Genomic DNA, 18,327 nt, shown 5'->3' on the forward strand with positions numbered 1-18,327 from the left:
TGAAGCCCTCGTAATGTTAGTCTTGAGTGTTTTTCAAGTTTCCTCTCCCAGCAACCCTTCTTCACATTGCCTTATACTTCTTTCTTGTTGCTTTCTACACTTTTCCCCCTATTCTCCAGTCTCCATCTTTACTGAGACTAGTCCATGTCGAGATCATCCTCCATTATCTGCTTGTCAAATCACTATCCATTCTTCTTCATAGTACTTCAGGTTGCTCTCTCCCTTTTCCACAAACCTCACGTCTGTCTTAACTCCTTAAGTAGTCTGTCTTGTGGTCAATAATTATGTCTTTGATTCCTATGTTATTACAAATAAGAATCAAATAATTATAGAAAGAATAAATGAGTTGGGAACTCCAAGCAGGCAGGAGTCTTATTTATTATTGTATCTGGGAGATGGAATGCTGATGTATAAAGAACATAGAATCAAATATAGTTTAGAAACTGGGTTCCATCATTTTATATAGCAACATAACCCTGGAAATTACTTAGACTTTCTGAACTGCAGTTTTTCAAATAAAATGGCACTTCACAATGAGAATTAGTAGTTCTTTATCTGTAGTTCTCATTGTTGTGGAGCTATTCCTTAACTGTTTATAGGATTGCATTGAGTCACCTTTTAGTATGCTGGTTGCCAAGGGAAACACAGATAAATAATAAGATATTTAGCCTCATAAGGCTTGTAGTCTTAAATATAGGGCTTTCATTCATGAAACAAAGCAAACCATACAAAATACACTATAATTAAGTATTAAATATGGTATATGATATAGGAATTTAGAGAAGAGGCAGTGTGTAATAATTATGATGATAAGTCATGAGGTAGTCTGAAAGCTGTGCAGTATTTGGGAGGAGAGGGATCTGTAGTAGTCCACCCTCATCCATGGAGGTATGCCTCAAGATCCCCAGTGGATGCCTGAACCCACAGAGTGTACCAAACCCTACATATACTATGTTTTTCCCTATACAGGCATACCCTGAAAGTATTATGTGTTCAATTCCAGACCACTGCCATAAAGCAAATACTATAGTACATGAATTTTTTTGGTTTCCTGGTGTGTGTAAAACTTATCTGTGTACTATTCCATAGCTTTTTAAGTGTGTAATAGCATTATGTCTTTTTAAAAAAATGTACATACCGTAATTAGAAAATAATACTGTTGGAAAAATGAAGCCAATAGTCTTGCTCAATTCAGGGTTGCCATAAACCTTCCATTTGTAAACAAACAAACAAACCATAAAAAAACCCAACATAGTAGCTGTGAAGCAAAATAAAGCAAAGTGCAATATAATGAGGTATGCTTGCACCTGTGACTAAGTTTAATTTATAAATTAGATACAGTAAGAGATTAACAACACTAACAATAGAAAAATTGTAATAATGTACTGTAGTTAAAGTTACGTGAATGTGGTCTTTCTCTCAAAATATCTTATTGAGCAAATTTGATGTCTTTTCTGTCTTAAGTACTGATAACTAGAATGTGGCTGTAACTTTTGCAAGATGAGTTTGTGACAGAAAAACTAGCATAGATTTCTTTTTCCTTCTTCACAATTTCGTGAATAGAAGATTCATTCTTGCTGTTTATCTTAGCAACTTCAGCATGCAGGTTTTTTTTAACTTTCCACCTTTTCACTCTTAGTTGTTTTCTTTGTTTGTTTTTAAGAGCCGCTCCTGTGGCATATGGACGTTCCCAGGCTAGGGATCTAATCAGAGCTACAGCTGCCGGCCTACACCACAGCCACAGCAACTCAGGATCCAAGCCACATCTGTGACCTACACCACAGCTCATGGCAACGCCAGATCCTTAACCCACTGAGCAAGGTCGGGGATTGAACCCACAAGCTCATGGTTCCTAGATGGATCTGTTTCTGCTGCACCACAACGGGAACTCCTCACCTTTCCACTCTTAGAGGAAGCACTTTATGGTTCTTCTTTGGCGTATGCAAATTGCCAGCATCACTGCTTTGGGACCTTTAATAACTAAAATAAGGGTTACTTGAACACAAGCACTGCGGTTCCACGATAATTGATCTAATAATAACCAAGATGAGTGCTAACGGGCAGGATATTCTGGACATAGGGATGATTCATGGTCCAGGTGGGATGGAGCAGGAGGGAGGGAGAATTCATTGCTCTACTCAGAACAGCCTGCAATTTAAATCTTATGAATTGTTTATTTCTGAAATTTTCCATTTGATACTTTTGGACCTTGATACATTTGATACATTTTGATACCTTGGTTAACTGCAGGTAACTGAAATTACAGAAATGGAAACTGTGCAGGGGACTGCTGTATGTGCTGTCTGCTCTCTTACTTGACCTTCAATTCTTACACATAATCGTACACGATATCTCTTTGGCTGTCTAATAGGCAACTTAAATTTGATATATACAAAACTTCACTCTCGATTTTTTTTTTTTTTACTCAACCTGCTCTTGCCCCAGTTTTCCTTTTTTTTTTTTTTTTGTCTTTTGAGGGCCGCACCCACAGCATATGGAGGTTCCCAGGCTAGGGGTCTAATTGGAGCCATAGCCGCTGGCCTACACCACAGCCACAGCAACATAGGATTTGAGCCGCGTCTGCGACCTACACCACAGCTCACAGCAACGCCGGATCCTTAACACACTGAGCGAGGCCAGGGATATAACCCGAAACCTCATGGTTCCTAGTCAGATTCGTTTTCACTGCGCCACAACAGGAACTTGTTAAATGCAGTTCCATTTTTACATTTGATCAGGCAACCTTGGGATTGCAGGTTTGTTTGGTTTTTCACATTCTATCAGTAAGTTTTCTGTCTCTCCCTCTAAATTCTGATCCTTCACTGTCGTTGCCACCACTACCTTAGTTAGAATAGCTACCATCACTTCTTGCTGGGACTAGCCCTGCTTCGACTCTTTCTCCACTATAGCCAGAGCAACAGTAATGTCTAGATCTAAATGTAAGTCAGATCTTAACCATTTCCCAATGTAAAACTTTCCAATGAGTTTCCTTTGTAGTTACTATAAATACTAAGTTCTTTATTGTGGCCTTCGAAGACCTACATACATGATCAGGCTCCTGCTGTCTCTTTTTGATACCAGCCTCAACTTAAATGTCACTTCCTCAGAGATGCCTTCCCCAGCAATTATGTTGAAAATAATTCCCTTTACCTGCCTTCTCTGCTACCTTTTATAATTCTGTTTATTTTCTTCATAGCACTTAGCATTCTCTAGTTAACTTACTCATTTACGTGAGTATAGTTTTCTTTACAAAATATAAGTTTCATAAAAGCAGGGACCATGTTTTTCTTGTTCATAACTATATCCCTAGCAACCAGAATAGTGACATAAATATAGGTAAGTGTGGAGTTCCCATTATGGCGCAGTGGTTGACGAATCCGACTAGGAACCATGAGGTTGCGGGTTCGGTCCTTGCCCTTGCTCAGTGGGTTAACGATCCGGCGTTGCCGTGAGCTGTGGTGGAGGTTGCAGACGCGGCTCAGATCCCACATTGCTGTGGCTCTGGCGTAGACCAGTGGCTGCAGCTCCGATTCAACCCTTAGCCTGGGAACCTCTATATGCCGCGGGAGCGACCCAAGAAATAGCAAAAAAAAGACCAAAAAAATAAAATAAAATAAATAAATAAATATAGGTAAGTGCTCAATAAATATGTGTTAACTGAGTGAACGTGCTGTGTTCTTCCACTTAGTATTTCCTCATCTAAAAAGTCCCACCCATTCTTCTTTCCCAAGCAAAAATTTCATCCCTTCCGATTAATAAACTTTAAGATCCCACGTATCCCTTATATTTCATTTTATGTATTTCTTCTCTGAAGCTTTCCCCTTCTCACTGAGGCAAAGTTAAGCATTTTCTTCTCAATTTTCATTGTACTTCTTTCACTTTCTCAGTTGTACCGTATATTATATTATACTATGTCTGTTTTGTGTATGTCTGCCCTTATTAGATTGTGAAGCTTTTTGTGGACAGAAACTGTGTATTATTTGGGTTTGTGTCCTTAGCATCTGGAATAAGGCAAGGCATTCAGTTGATGCTGATATATAAATGAATCAAAATCAAAATCTTATTTCCTATGGTAGTTTAAGGAAGACATCTTGGTTGTGTAAAATACAAAGATGAATAAGACTCTTGCCCCATCTGAAAATTTACAATTTAGTCATTAGTCAATAAATATTTATCTGCATTGTGCCAGGCATTATGCTTAAATGTAAGGATACAAAGACAAAGGTACCTGCTTAAAGAAACTCTGTCTTAGTTGGGTATCATTTCCTTTGATTTCGATCAGTAATACTTCATGCTAATACTGGTGTTTCCTAGGTATTTTCAATCTATAATTAACCTGTGAATTCTGTGGGAGACACTAGGTACACAGATTAATACTGTCATAAACAAATAGATCTGTGGCTTACCTTTTTTTAATTTATGTGCCTAAATTCATTTATCCTTCATAGTTTTTCTTTCTCTCTCTTTCTCTTTCTTTCTTCTTTTTTCTTTTTTTTTGCTTTTTTGAGGCTGCATCCACAGCATATGGACTTTCCCAGGCTAGGGGTCAAATGGGAGCTACAGCTGCCAGCCTATGCCAGATCCTAGCCGTGTCTTCCACCTACACCACAACTCATGGCAATGCCAGATCTTTAAACCACTGAGCAAGGCCATGGGTAGAACCCGCAACCTCATGGTTCCTAGTTGGATTCGTTTCTGCTGTGCCATGATGGAAACTCCTATCCTTTGTAGTTCTGACACATTTTAATATTTTAGAACTTTGGCACAGTTTAATGTTGCTCTGAATTCTCAAATTTCTGAATTCCAGGTGTTTCTGAGTCTCTGAATGAAAGCACAGTTATTTTGAAGGAATTTTAGTAAGGCAATTAAAGTTGTGTAGATTTCAGTATTTTCTGAATTTTTACTGAAACCGTATTTCTATTCTTATATGATATTTAGGAGTATAAGTAATATTTTCAGGAGTTCCTCTTGTGGCTCAGCAGTAACGAACCCAACTAGTATCGGTGAGGATGCGGGTTCAATCCCTGGCCTCGCTCAGTGGGTGAAGGATCTGGTATTGCTGTGAGCTGTGGTGTAGGTTGCAGACGCAGCTCAGATCCTGCATTGAAGTGGCTGTGGTGTAGGCCGGCAGCTGCAGCTCCGATTCCACCCCTAGCCTGGGAACTTCCATATGCTGCAGGTGCAGCCCTAAAAGGACAAATAATAAGAACAATAGTAGTAGTAGTAGTAGTGGTTGTGGTGGTGGTGGTGGTAGTAGTAGTAGTAGTTTCAAATTTCTGTTCTTCAAGAACTGATATTTCACTTGGAATTGAACAAGTCTTTGAGTATACATTTTAATAGCGTATTTGGAATTTAATATAATTGACAAATTTCGTTTTCTTGGAGAAAGTACACATGCAGTTAATAGCACATGAGTTGTAGAAATTCTCATGTATGCAAAGTATTTGTAATTGAAATTTAAAAACACCTTGGTGGAGAAGGAGTTAACAGGTTAGCTCCCCTTGGTTGTTCTCAGCATGTTCTCCTGCCTTTAGGAGCTGAAAAGATGATAACATTGGGCCCGGACATGCCTTTGTGGCGGTTATGGTACTCCTGGGGTTTTTGCAGCTAACTGTAAAGCAAGCTAGAACTTGTTCATCTCAGAGTTCCTTGTTTTTCTTTCAACCCTTTCAGTGCCCTGCAGGAGTCATTAAATCAAAACTTCATGCTGATCATCACCCACCGAGAAGTCCAGCGGGAGTACAACCTGAACTTCTCAGGAAGCAGTACCATTCAAGAGGTGAGTTATGTCTCACAGCTAAGGAATAAAGGTAGCTCATTATAGCTAATGTTGACCCTGTTAAAGAGGGCTTATCTATTCTGGTTGGAAACTCTATTTATGTTTCATTATTGGGTTCTTTATTTTAATTAACTGGAGCATCAATGATTACTGTAGATATATTAAATGACTTGACCTAGAAAGATAGATGTTGTAAATGAAAGCTCTTGATAATTCTTAAAATAGTCAAGTCTTAAAACCTTGCTTAAAACTTATTGTTATATATTTCACATTTTTATAGTAATTATTCAGAATATTAATTTAGAAATTATTGACAGCATGCATTTTCCAGCATGCTTATATTTTATTTGAAAGGTTGCTCTTGAATATATTATTTATAATGTGTATCCTGCCTGTTTCCAAAAGGAATTTGAGGAGGCTTTTCTTAAGCAGCTCAATTCCAGCCTTGGGCAGTATTCCTGACATACTGTTGGGAGACTCAGTCATTTTAGATCACAGTGTCTGAGAATAATCTATTTATAGTATCAATATTTTCTTCATCATGGCCAACCAGGGCCACTGTTTCAAAAAAGAACCTTCCCCAAGAGAGAAGAGGTATCTTGTAAGTGACCCCACCCACCTAAATTATCTCCTTAGGGGAAAAAATGTGTAAGGCTATGATAAAAACTTGTGCCTAGAAACAGTGAAATGATGATTATGTCACATTACCCCTTGTTAGGAAGGCAACAACTTGTCGACTCATGTTTTTTATAAAGAAAATTAATCATGCTTAATCTTGGATTATTTCATAATTTTTTTTCTTGGACTGCATTGCTTAAACTAATTATAATGCCATATTAAAAAGAACAAGTTGTTTTTACCATAATCATTTTTCAGAAGTATATGAATTGTTTCAGCAATGGTTGGACTGTTAGTGGTTTCCTTTTTTCGTGTTTTATCAATAAAGTTCAGCTTCTGAATTTAGCATAAATAACTCATTACTTAAAGTTTATTTTCTTTGTTTACCACTTGAATAGTTTGTTGACTAGTAACTAAGATCTTTAAAATTTTTCTTGGCCTCTAATTCGAATCATAGGTTTTAAGTTATTTGATTTTTTCCAGGATTTTAAATATATTAATTTCCCTTTCCCTATAATGATGTTACATTTTTAATTTAAAATTTTAATTCTTTGAAGAATCATTGTTGTTTTTTTACATTAAATATAATGTTTAACAACGGCCCCATCACAGAGTTATTGTAGGAACCTCATGATTGTGGAATTTAAATTACATATTGAACAAAAGTAAGAAATTTACTTTCAAAATAAATATCCCCAGTTTCATCAAGAAAAGCAAAGATAATAGGTAAATTTCATTCTGTTGTTGATTTATTTTTTTAATTGAAGACTAGTATAATTCATGAAGGTAAACCTAGAATATTTCTCTTTCTGAATGAAATTTTTGAATTTCTTTCCTAATGTAAAGCCAAAATTTTACCTTTTTTTTTTTTTTGGATTTTTGTTTTAACATTTTCCAGTTTCTATAGTTTGAGTGTGTTTCAACTTTCTCCCACAAGAGGGCGGAGAGGACTATTAAACTGATAGTCTAAAAATGCCATTCAGTGTTTTCAAATTAGCTTCTCTTATATTAACAAAAAGGAGCATAATGGCCAAGTTATTGTTTGATTTACAGATAATTGGCATATTGCAAGGAGGAGACTTAATTTCACCCTTTTAAATTAAACAGGGAGATTTAAAAAGACATAAAATATTCATTAATGTTCGGTGATTATAAAGTAGTGGCATATATTTATTTTGCCTTTATTACTGTTTCGATGGGAAAATACTGCAAATATTTCCGAAATCGAGTTGGCCATACTGACAAGTTGAAATGTTTAAGCAACGTTAATGCAATCTGCTCACACCTGATATCCTATTCAGAATGATTCAAAATGACTACATCAATTATTAAAAAAATTTTTTTAAATTCTGTAAGTGTGCCATTGTACGCCACAGTTGGCTGAAACTGTTCTCCGTGGCCTACTATTTAGATTATCAAATATATTCTAAGCTTCAAGGACTTGAAAACAGTAAATCTTTTTTATGCCATTTTCTAAGTGAAAAATATCCTGAAAATATTTTTGCAAAGATAGATATCCTTATGCATTTCTCAACAGCAGTTTTTGGTTTCTTCTTTTTTTCTTTTTTCTTTTTTTCCTTTTTTAAAAGTTGACTTAATATTTTGAGCAAGGGGAGGGAGTGAGATGGACTGGGAGTTTGGGGTTAATAGATACAAACTATTTATTACATTTAGAATGGATAGACAATAAGGTCCTACTGAATAGCACAGGGAACTATAAATAATCTCCTGGGATAAACCATGATGGAAAATAATATATTAAAAAGAATGTAAAATAATATTTTGAAATGCTAGTTGCCAGGAAAAAAATTAATGCAGTTTTTTCTAATATCTGTTGCTTTACTGTGAGCTGACAGGTACACATGGGTTATTTTATTCTGTACAGTTTAGAAAAGGAATGTGGTTTATACTCTCTAGGCCTGGAGTCACACTCCTTAGGCCTAAGCCTAAGACTTTTCTCCTTCAATTTGTGGAATACCTAGAAAGGGATTCAAGAGAACAAGATGCAACCCCTAGTGACTCTTAAGTATGTGCATTTTTTTGTTGTTCTTGCTGCATGATTAAAAGCCAGGTTGCAACACACAAAAAGTAAAATCTTGAAATGATTTTGCAGTGTTATTTCATAAATGCTAGCATTTTTGCTATTAATGTGGAAGCTTAAGGATGCGCATATAACCTACCTTATAAATTAATTTTTGTCACCAGTTTCAGAAATTTCTTTGCAGTGTTTAATAGGTCCAGGAATGAATTCCAACCAATATATGAGGGAAAGGAAAAAAATTTTAAAAACTGATTTTTTTTTTCCAATTAGTAGATTACTTTTGTTGTAGATAGAAAAAAGCACTACTTTTTGGCATTTTTAATTTTTGAAAGGCTTGCACTTTAAAAAAAAAAAAGCCTGTGTAGTATTTCTCCCCCAGAGTGAAAGGTCTATGAAGTGAAATAGGATTGAAAAAGGCACTAAAATTTCAACTTTTAATTAAACAAAATACATTTTAAAAAATACTGACTAAGAAAAATAGAATTAGATGCAGTTTGAATTTTAAATAACTCCTCGGTGACCATATGTTCATGCAAGTTAGTGGTAATAAACTGATAGTTGTACAAGTGTTTGTTCATTCTGGCTCTGTGGTCTCTTGCCTCATGCATGGCTTAGGTCCTTTGGGTGCTCTAGATTTTAATTTAAGCTAGTTAGATATTGAGGTTATTTTTTTTAAGCTCTTTACAAATCCTTCCACTTACATTATCCTCCTACTTGAGGACAAGGCAATGGTAGTTTAAAAAGGTCAGAATGAAGAGTTTCAAGTAGCCATAAGAATAAAAATCCTTTACCTTTTAACATTATGGGAAAATAATTTATAAAAATTATCAAATAATAATAACATTGTAACAATCTTTCTTTCCACATTTTTGAGTCCTAAGTCAGCTAGTTGGCACCTTTAAAATAGTGAATTTCCTTGAAAATTTAAACAAGCTTGCCTTATGTTAATGGATTTTCTACCTTGAGAATTTAGATTTTTAAACAGTTAATTGTACAGATTTTAGCAATTCTGTCTAATAATATTGAAGATCTGTGGTTACAAATGCCCTTGGGATTGGTTAAATTAAGGGGGAAAAAAGATTGATTTGCTTATTGCAAATCCTAAACTCAGGTGTGGAAAAGGATATAAAGTCCCTGAAATCAAGCCAACTTTTCTTGGAAACTAATATTTTGTTGTCCGTCTTACTATTGCAAAAGTTCCTATTAGACAAAATATCCACTTTTCTTTGTAGATGTCATACAAAAAACTTAAGGAATACGCAAATGACCTAGAGTAACAGTGATAAGAAACTGAAGTATTTTTAATACCGAATCAGAGAGCATTACTTATCTATTATAGCAAAAAGCAGGATGAATAGCTGTTGGAATTATTTGAATCCTTTTCTGAGTTTCACTTTACCATAGAATTCTCAGTGTTCTTATTAATGTTGATTTAGTTCTTAGTGGGAATTAAAGGGAAAAACTGACAACCTATAAAGATATATCTTGCATGGAATAGTAAAACACTTCACTACAAATACTAGCGATTGTTGAGTGGGAAGTCAATAGTTTGAATTAGTAACAAGAGGTGAACTAAATAAATCAAATAGGTCCTTAAAAATAATGTTGGCTAAGTAATTGTGAAGTCATGAGGCCAATACTGATTTTGCAAATTTGAAACTCCTGTCGGGTTTTTTGTGTCTATTTTTCTCTTGCTACTTTCTCAACTTCCTTGACTAATGTATATTTCAAACTACTCTCCTTTAAGGCTAGAGGTCATTAGCAGTAATTAAATACGTAATCTTTTACAGATTATACTAATGAGCAATTTTCTAGTAGTAGGTTGATTATAACTTCTTAGCTAACATGTCTTTTCTGCATATGTTTTAAGTATAGTTGGTTGGTTGGTTGGTTGGTTGGTTTTCTAGTATGGAGCGGGTGGGGGCTGCTGGCACAGAACTGTGAAGAGTAGGGAGTTGAGGATGTGCAAATGGAATAAGATAAATTAAATTGTGTGCTTATTTAATTAAAAGTTTAAGTGGTTTATTTTTACTGCAAGATAAATGGCATATATAAGCTCAATTAGAATGAACCCATTTTAATTAATGTGTATCATACTTCGATTTTTTAAAGTCACAAGTGACATTTTAGCAAGAATGAAAGATAATTTCTTAAGCAACTGGGCAGTGAATTCAAGCACTTATTTAGTTTTCAGAAAAGGTGATTATGAGTCTCTTTTAAATATACATGTATATTATCAGTTTCAAGTTGCATTTTATAACTGAACTCTGTAAAAGTTATACCACTTCAAATGAACAAACTAGGGATGATTCTTTTATAAGTATTGGTGTTTCTGTGATGCTTAATAAATTATCCCCTTAGGAAATGAATTTAAGTAATATTTACAATGCAGCTGTTTGAAACTGACACGTTTCTGTCCCTCTAAAAGTATTTTAGAATAATCTCAATTAGAAAATTTTTTTAGCCCAAGTAAGTATTTTTTCAGCTACATTTCAAGAAGGTAGAAACAGTGAAATTTTGTTGAGAGTCAAGGGACAGTGCTTTAGATTTTTGTTACTTAAGATATGTGTATCCTAACAACTTCTTGGCAGACCATATTTTGTAATCTGTGATTTGTGTGTTGGTAGTTTTAAAATGCCTGGGTTAAGAGATATTATGTTCAGTTATCAGAAACTAATAAACATAAGACATTTTTATATGCAAGAAAAGGCAGAGAGTAAATAATTGCACTGGTGACCAATACTGTAATAATCCTGTTTTACAATATGCACTTGACAGGTTGTAATAGTGCTAATTGAAGAGACTAATTCACACTTGCTTCATTCTATTCAAAGGCAAAATCAGCAGCTTGTTTTGCTTTTGACCAGATGGTCCTCATGAACACCTACTGTGCACTTTAAGTGCTTTACTAGAATTACAAAGGCTGGGGGCTGCGTTCGACTCCAAATGATTTGAGAAGAGAGAGAGAGGGAGAAGGAGAGAGAGAGAGAGAGAGAGAGAGGAGAAAAAAAACCCCTCTGTGCTCAATGGATTTGGTGCAAGTAAATTAATTCTAGTGGACCCATTACACACTGAGCCCCCTTTTCAAAGCTCTGAGCCTCCTCGCTTGCTCTGTAGCAATGAGAAAGAGAAAGAGAAAGGCAGATTACTGCAAACAGAAATAAAAAAAAGGGGGTATGAAAGGGAGAAAAGAGGCCTTGAAGCCTTTCATATCATTTGAGTTTTTCAAGTGCGTTATTTTTGGGGAGGGTGGATATATGAAAAGCCAATTGGAGTTTTTTTTGTTTTAAAGTGCGCTATTTAAGCACCCTGAATATAGGCGCAAGAGCAACAGTTGACTGAGTTTACTGTGGTGAAGCTTTGTGTTCCAGGATGAATCAAATTCATTATATTCAACTCTTTGTGTTTTAACATGAATGTAGGGTTAGTTTCACAAGACTGTGTCTGTTTAGGATAATTATAATTTAATATTTTCCTTTCATAAAGTTATCACTGTAGATGTCTAAAATTTTAATCAAAGCAGATTTTGTACATTGACTTTGAAGCACCCTGACAGTTTAAAATTCAAAGGAAAGCTTTTTTAGTTTTCAAAAGAAAAGAAAGGCTCATTCTAATGGCATTGAAGCAGAGATTATTATAACTAATTAGAAGTCACACATCTGTTAGCTTTTGGTTTGTGACTTACTTATGTATTTTTTGAGTAAAATATATACTTTAAAAATATATTGCTGTTATAGAGTGAACCCAAAGAGATAAAATGCACTTAAAAGAGAACCACTTATTTGAGCTACCCATTTTTCCAAATCTCCACATGGTCCCATAAAAATATGTAATGTATTAAAGTTCATTAAATGTGAATTTGAATTTTATAATTAATAACCTTAAGTTTACATGCACTTCCAAACATGTTTTTGCACAGTTCTTGCTAGCATAATTCTGAATATTAATCAAAGGTATTATAAAATAACGAAATACATGCAAACCCAGTTTGTGCAAATTTATAGGTATTCTGTATTCTTAAAGCTATTTGTGTACACTTGCGGTGGGAATACTGACTCTATAAAATGATTGTTATTCTAAGCTACGTGGGTTAAAAAACAAGGGATCACATCTAAGAATACATGTCAGTAATTTTGTATGTTTTTGTATTTGCAAATTTAATTCTCTTATGATATGTTTTTGTTCCGTGGTTTACTCTTGTTTGATGGCACGTATTACTGACACTGTAATTTAAGTTTATTTTAATTATAGCCATTAGGAAATACAACAAAATTATAACAATAATATATTACATAATGATAATTGTGAACATTTTACAAAAAAGGTAATTTCTAAGTTTAGCCATCTCTTTAAATGAATGTCTAGAATTTGTATTTTTGGCATAATGTACCAATATGCTTTATATGTCAATATGTTTCAGTTATGTTCTTAGAAAATAAAATATAGAAATACAAAAAGAACCACAAAAATATTTAAAATTTTCTCAAAGACTTTTAATGAAGCAGGTAACATGCCTTCTTTGATATTTAAATTTAATTTAATTAATTTCCTCTTAATGTGGTCATTACTTTGGGACTTGTTTCATTGAAATATAAGTTGTGGGATGGGGAGGAATATAACAGGAATGCCCAGCCCTTCAACTAACAAAATATCCAATGAAATTTATAAGCAGTGAGGTGTTAATGAATTGATATCCTTGGGGAGAAAAAGATTTCAAGAAAAAATCTGAATGATTAGGAAAAACTTACTGAAGAACATTTTTTGCAGTAGACTCTTTAAAATAAAAGTAAGACTATTAGATTCTCTTTCTAGTAGGTACCATAAAAAGCTGTCCTTAAAGCCAGAACCTCAATTAGCAGAAGTGGATTGATCATGACCATGCAGTCATTTATTTAGGTGGGGCTGATTCTTTGGTTTCACCCACACAGAAGTTGGAGCATTTCTCCTCCTGAAGAAGAGTTTATTTCAGTATTAAAGTATTAACCCCCTAGACTCCTGAGTGTCAGAAACATGGTTCTTTTCTATAGGGTAAAGTTTGGAAAAGAGGGCACTTCCTTTATAGACCTTGGTAAGTACCACATTACTTAAGCTGAAAAATGTTTTTAACATTTAACTATCCTCTAGCCGTAAAATAAGAATTCTAACCTTCCTATTTTCTCCCCTCCCACCATCCCTCACCAAAAACAAACAAAAACAAACAAGGAAGTAAATTGAAGGATGGGTAAACGAATATAAAGTGCTCATAAACATAAGCCAGACTAAGTATATATTAAGATAAGGCCTGTATATAGGAAATTATTTACATGTTTATCTTTATATACCAAGGATTATTTGTCTATAACCTCTTAAACCATCTGTATATGTAATTTTTCTTTTGTCTAATGTGTTTTTTGTATAGCCTAATTATTTAGTCAAGGAGTTATTCTTTTTCAAACATATTTATTTTGGCAAATATACTTAAAAATGTTATTGCTCAATTTAGAGCTGTATTGCTTTATTATTACCCTTAATATATTCCTATTATTATTTTATTAAACATTTTTTTAAAAAGAGAAAGACTTTAAAAGCTCATAGCAAACATTTTGTATAAATAACAAAATGTATGCCTTGCTTTGTGGTCATTGCGTGACCAGACAGTAGAGTACTGGATTGTTTTAAGGTTTTTACAGCTGCAAGGCAAAAGCATCTGCTCATTGCTAAGCCGGCATTGTTTAATTTTGACACTGACTTTTCCATGTGTCTTGTACCAAGGACTGGATTAGATGCCACTAAGATGAAATTTGTTTTAAGTTGCTTCCAAAGTGCAGCTGTCCCCATATAGCTTAACCAAAACAGACAGACATAGGATCAATCAGAATCTTTGTACAGGGTCACCTCAGTAGGCTAGAGAGGCTCAGAGGAAGAATGTTAATGGTATTACTTATCATGAATAACTGCAAAATTAGTTTCCAGGCTGACTTACTATATATAAAAGTAACACACACACACCCGTGCTTTTTTAGGGCAATAGAATAATTTTTAAATATTTAGCTTTTAAACTGGAATATAATGGTCAAATATGAAGGTGCTTATGTGTGCATTAGGCACTATTCTTCTGCAATCAATTGCAGGAAAAATGATCAGTTTATTGGTCACTAAAGTAGTAATTGGCTGAAAATAAAACCCAACCTAAAATCTTGAAAAGTGGACATTTTTATAGAATGATAATTTTTCTTTAATGTTTCAAGTGAATGAAAAATGAAAGAGCACCTCACTTCCCGGGTTTCCTGGGATTGTGTGAATTTCTACCCAGCTGGTCCAAATTGATTGATACAGGGCCAAATATTTGTCTGCCTACATTTCAAAGTCTATAATTTGCTAATGAATTGTGGTAATAATCTTTCATCATACATGAAAGATTTAGCCAAACAATTTGCTAAGTATGTATTTTGATCATAAAATTTTTGGACTTACACCAAGCTTTACATCTATTTTACAGCTAATGCATGGGGGTGGAGGGAGAGCAGGGGGAGAAATAATACTGAACGTGGACATGGTCACTTGATGGAAAGGGATGAAGGAAACAAGAGGGAAGAAGGTACTTTGGAAAAGGAGTAATGCTGGGAAAGTCCTGTGAGTGAAAGTGGAAAACAAATTAGATCTGCACATACAGTGTAAAATAGAATTTTAAAAATGCCAGCAGAGTTCTAGTGTGCAGTATCTAGAGGTATGCTATCCATGTGAATGAACGCAAGGAAGGAACCTTTTACTTTTTTGTCTACAGATATTTCACACATTGATTATAGAACAATTTGCTAGAAATTTATGCTAGAAAAGTCAGATACACGCAAATTAGAAGTAATTGAGGCATAAGGATAAAAGCCAGATGTCTGTTGGGATTGATTTAGAGACTTTAAAAGAACAGTGAAGAAATAAATGTGACTGGACCAATTTCAGAAGAAAGTGAGAGAGGAACCTCCTAGTTAAGTTTTTAACCAGGAATGACTAGAAGTGACTGTTGGCATCTAAGAGAGTATTTTCTTTCTCCAAAACAAAGACTTAACAAAGGATAACGAGGCTGATATTTGTTAGGGGATATTTGGGATTAAATAACCTTCATTTGAGAAAGTACAGACTTTATTTATTTATTTTGGAAGGGCAGTGTAATGTATACACCACAGGAAATCTTAAGACTAAACTGTGGAGTGAGAGGACAAGAAAATGCTCCAAATAAGACTCTATCTTGTACACGTAATTTCTCTTTCATTGTTAGAGATCAAGGCACCATGACTTCCTATTTGACTGTTATAATCTTAATTTCTTTCAAGTTGTCCATGAGAAAAATATTTAATAATACTGGCTGGAGTTCCTCTTGTGGCTCAGCAGTAACAAACCTGACTAGTATCCATGAGGATGCTGGTTCGATCTTTGGCCTTCCTCTGGGTTAAGCATCCACTGTTGCCATGAGCTGTGGTGTAGGTCACAGATGCGACTCAGATCCCGAGTTGCTGTAGCTGTGGCATAGGCTGGTGGCTGCAGCTCTGATTGACCTCTAGAATGGGAACTTCCATATGCTGTAGATGCAGCCCTAAAAAGCAAAATAATGGTAATAATATTGGCAAATTTTTCCTTGCCTTGTAAGCAGAGAATTAAAAAAAAAAGCAAGTAGCTAAAAGAAGAGAGAAAAACTGTATTATAGAAGAAACTGAACCTTCTGTTTTGTAGATTTTAAAGATTAAACAGCACTAGAATTTTTGCATACCTGCTGTACCTCTTGAATATGTCTCGTTTCCAGAGCATTAATCTGTATCCATTTATATAATTCTCTTTTTGTTCTCTGATAGCGATAAGCCTGTCATAAATGTTAGTTCAGTGAATATCTATCCAAGATGGCACTGTTGGAAACTCTTAAAGTATTTAGGAAAGTCAAAGTTCTTTATGTCAAGCCACAGCTTATTTCAGATAAACTGTTATCTTGTTTTACTCCTTTTCTCAGCCTCTTTTCCTCTATCTTGCCTTTTTTCTATCTTATCAATTTAATACTTGTCTATAATTTTTTATAGCTATATTGTTATCACCCTGTGATTGTTACTACAGTAAATATAGAAGAGGTCTAATAATCATTATGAAGGAAAAAATCATCAAAATTATATTTAAGTAAAATCAATTGTGAGGTGATTAGTGAGAGTCCTGATTCTCTTGTTAATAATTTTATAAAAATTCCATTTCCAAAACAAATATTAGAGTTATAGATTATGTATGTTAATAGATTAAGAAAATGTGGGTTGTCATTTATTTCTAGTCTTTTTACCTGCGCCTTTGCCTGAGGAAACTGTGAAATATTGTCTCCTAAAAGGTATATCTGTAGTATCTAATAATAGTAGAATATTGGTATAGTATCAGTTCATTTCTGTTTAATAAGGAGATGTTTCCCTTATCCTTCACATTGTCAACAAGAGAATTATAATGTGTTTTAAAAGGCTGCTATTTTCTTGCAGGTAAAAATTTTTGTTGGTGATAGTAAGTAACAGTAAAACGTCTTAAGAGTTCTTGGTCTCCAATGGTAATTGTCATTTCAAGTTTCTGTATATAATAAATGCGGCAATGTGTGAAGTATGACTCTAGAGTAAATGTGATTGATATATTGATATGCATACATGTCATAAATTTAAATGAATGTTGACTCCTTCAAATTAGTCGTTTTTGTTGTTGATATGCCTATCTGCTATTGCTCAAAAGTTATTCTAAATTTCCAGGAACTAGCTATAGAGACCATGATGCTTTTTTGGGAGGGAGGGGGTTGGCCTCACTTATGGCCTGTCTTTGTCCTATAAAGAGGGGAAATTGATTTGTTGAAATGGTCAAAAATAATTTGAAGACAAATGTTGTGAGCCAGGTGGTATTCAATCTGGGTGGTCAAATTGCGGTTATTCAGGTTAGGTGTCTCTTGTCATGTGTCACAGCATTTACCACACTGATTTGCAATTATCTGCGTACTTATTTATTTCCCCGTTAGACTAAGCACCTTAAGAACAGGAAAAGTAATAAAATTCTTCTCTTTATTTCTAGGACTTATACTGAATTTGTCACAGAGTAGGTGTGCTTAATGAATGACTGAATTAAAAAAGAGGAATCTAATAAATCAATGAGATTATTTGTAGCTAAAGGTATTTGTAAAAGTGAAGTTATCCAAGTATGTCTAAGTATTTCAAGTAATCCAAGTATTAATATCTCTCTGATTTGGCTCTATAAATTCTTATTTATTTGTTAAAAATGAGGCTGAGAGTAGGTAGTTTGCACAAAAGTACAGAATCAAACTCCTACTTTAACAGATTTTTGTCATCCTTAATTGGTAGTATCTGCCAGATAATTTCTTAGTAGTTTTCCTTCTAGGTGAGATTGTAGCTGATTTTTAAAAATGTTTTCTGAATCTGGGATGTGTTGTTACATATTTTTATCAAACTAACCTTACTTCTCAACTGGCAGTTAGTTTGTGATAGTGGAAAGATGATTGCAGTATAGTATAGGGAATCAGAGTTCTAATCTCCCTGCCCCTAACAAGTTACATAATCATCTAGCCCTGAATGTTCTGATAGTTCTTTTTCATTTGTTTGACTTTTTCATAGTGTAGAACTGCAGAGGCTCAGTTTTTGCTAGTGAAAATATAAAATATCTTAGATCCTTAAAATATGCATGAAGTCCCTGTGTCCCACTGAACCTGTTAGGCACTTCTTTTTCTTCTACTTTTTTTTTTTTTTTTTTTTTTTTTGTCTGTCTTTTTAGGGCCACACACGTGGCATTTGGAGGTTCTCAGGCTAGGGGTCCAATCAGAGCTATAGCTGCCAGCCTCTGCCACAGCAACGAGGAATCCAAGCCATGTTTGCAACCCACACCATAGCTCACAGCAAAG

General features: G+C 34.5%; 1 protein-coding gene across 2 annotated transcripts in view; it reads left to right on the forward strand.

Moving 5' to 3' along the window:
- The window catches only part of FAF1 (Fas associated factor 1), a 429,817-nt gene that overhangs the window by 185,384 nt on the left and 226,106 nt on the right, over positions 1-18,327 (forward strand). For both annotated transcript variants that reach the window (XM_021097816.1, XM_021097817.1), the window contains exon 7: positions 5,674-5,779. In XM_021097816.1, the coding sequence (XP_020953475.1) occupies positions 5,674-5,779 (106 nt within the window). The remainder of the gene's footprint in view (positions 1-5,673; positions 5,780-18,327) is intronic.

This window comes from Sus scrofa, chromosome 6, assembly GCF_000003025.6.
Source record: "Sus scrofa isolate TJ Tabasco breed Duroc chromosome 6, Sscrofa11.1, whole genome shotgun sequence".
In the NCBI taxonomy this organism is placed as follows: Eukaryota; Metazoa; Chordata; class Mammalia; order Artiodactyla; family Suidae; genus Sus; species Sus scrofa.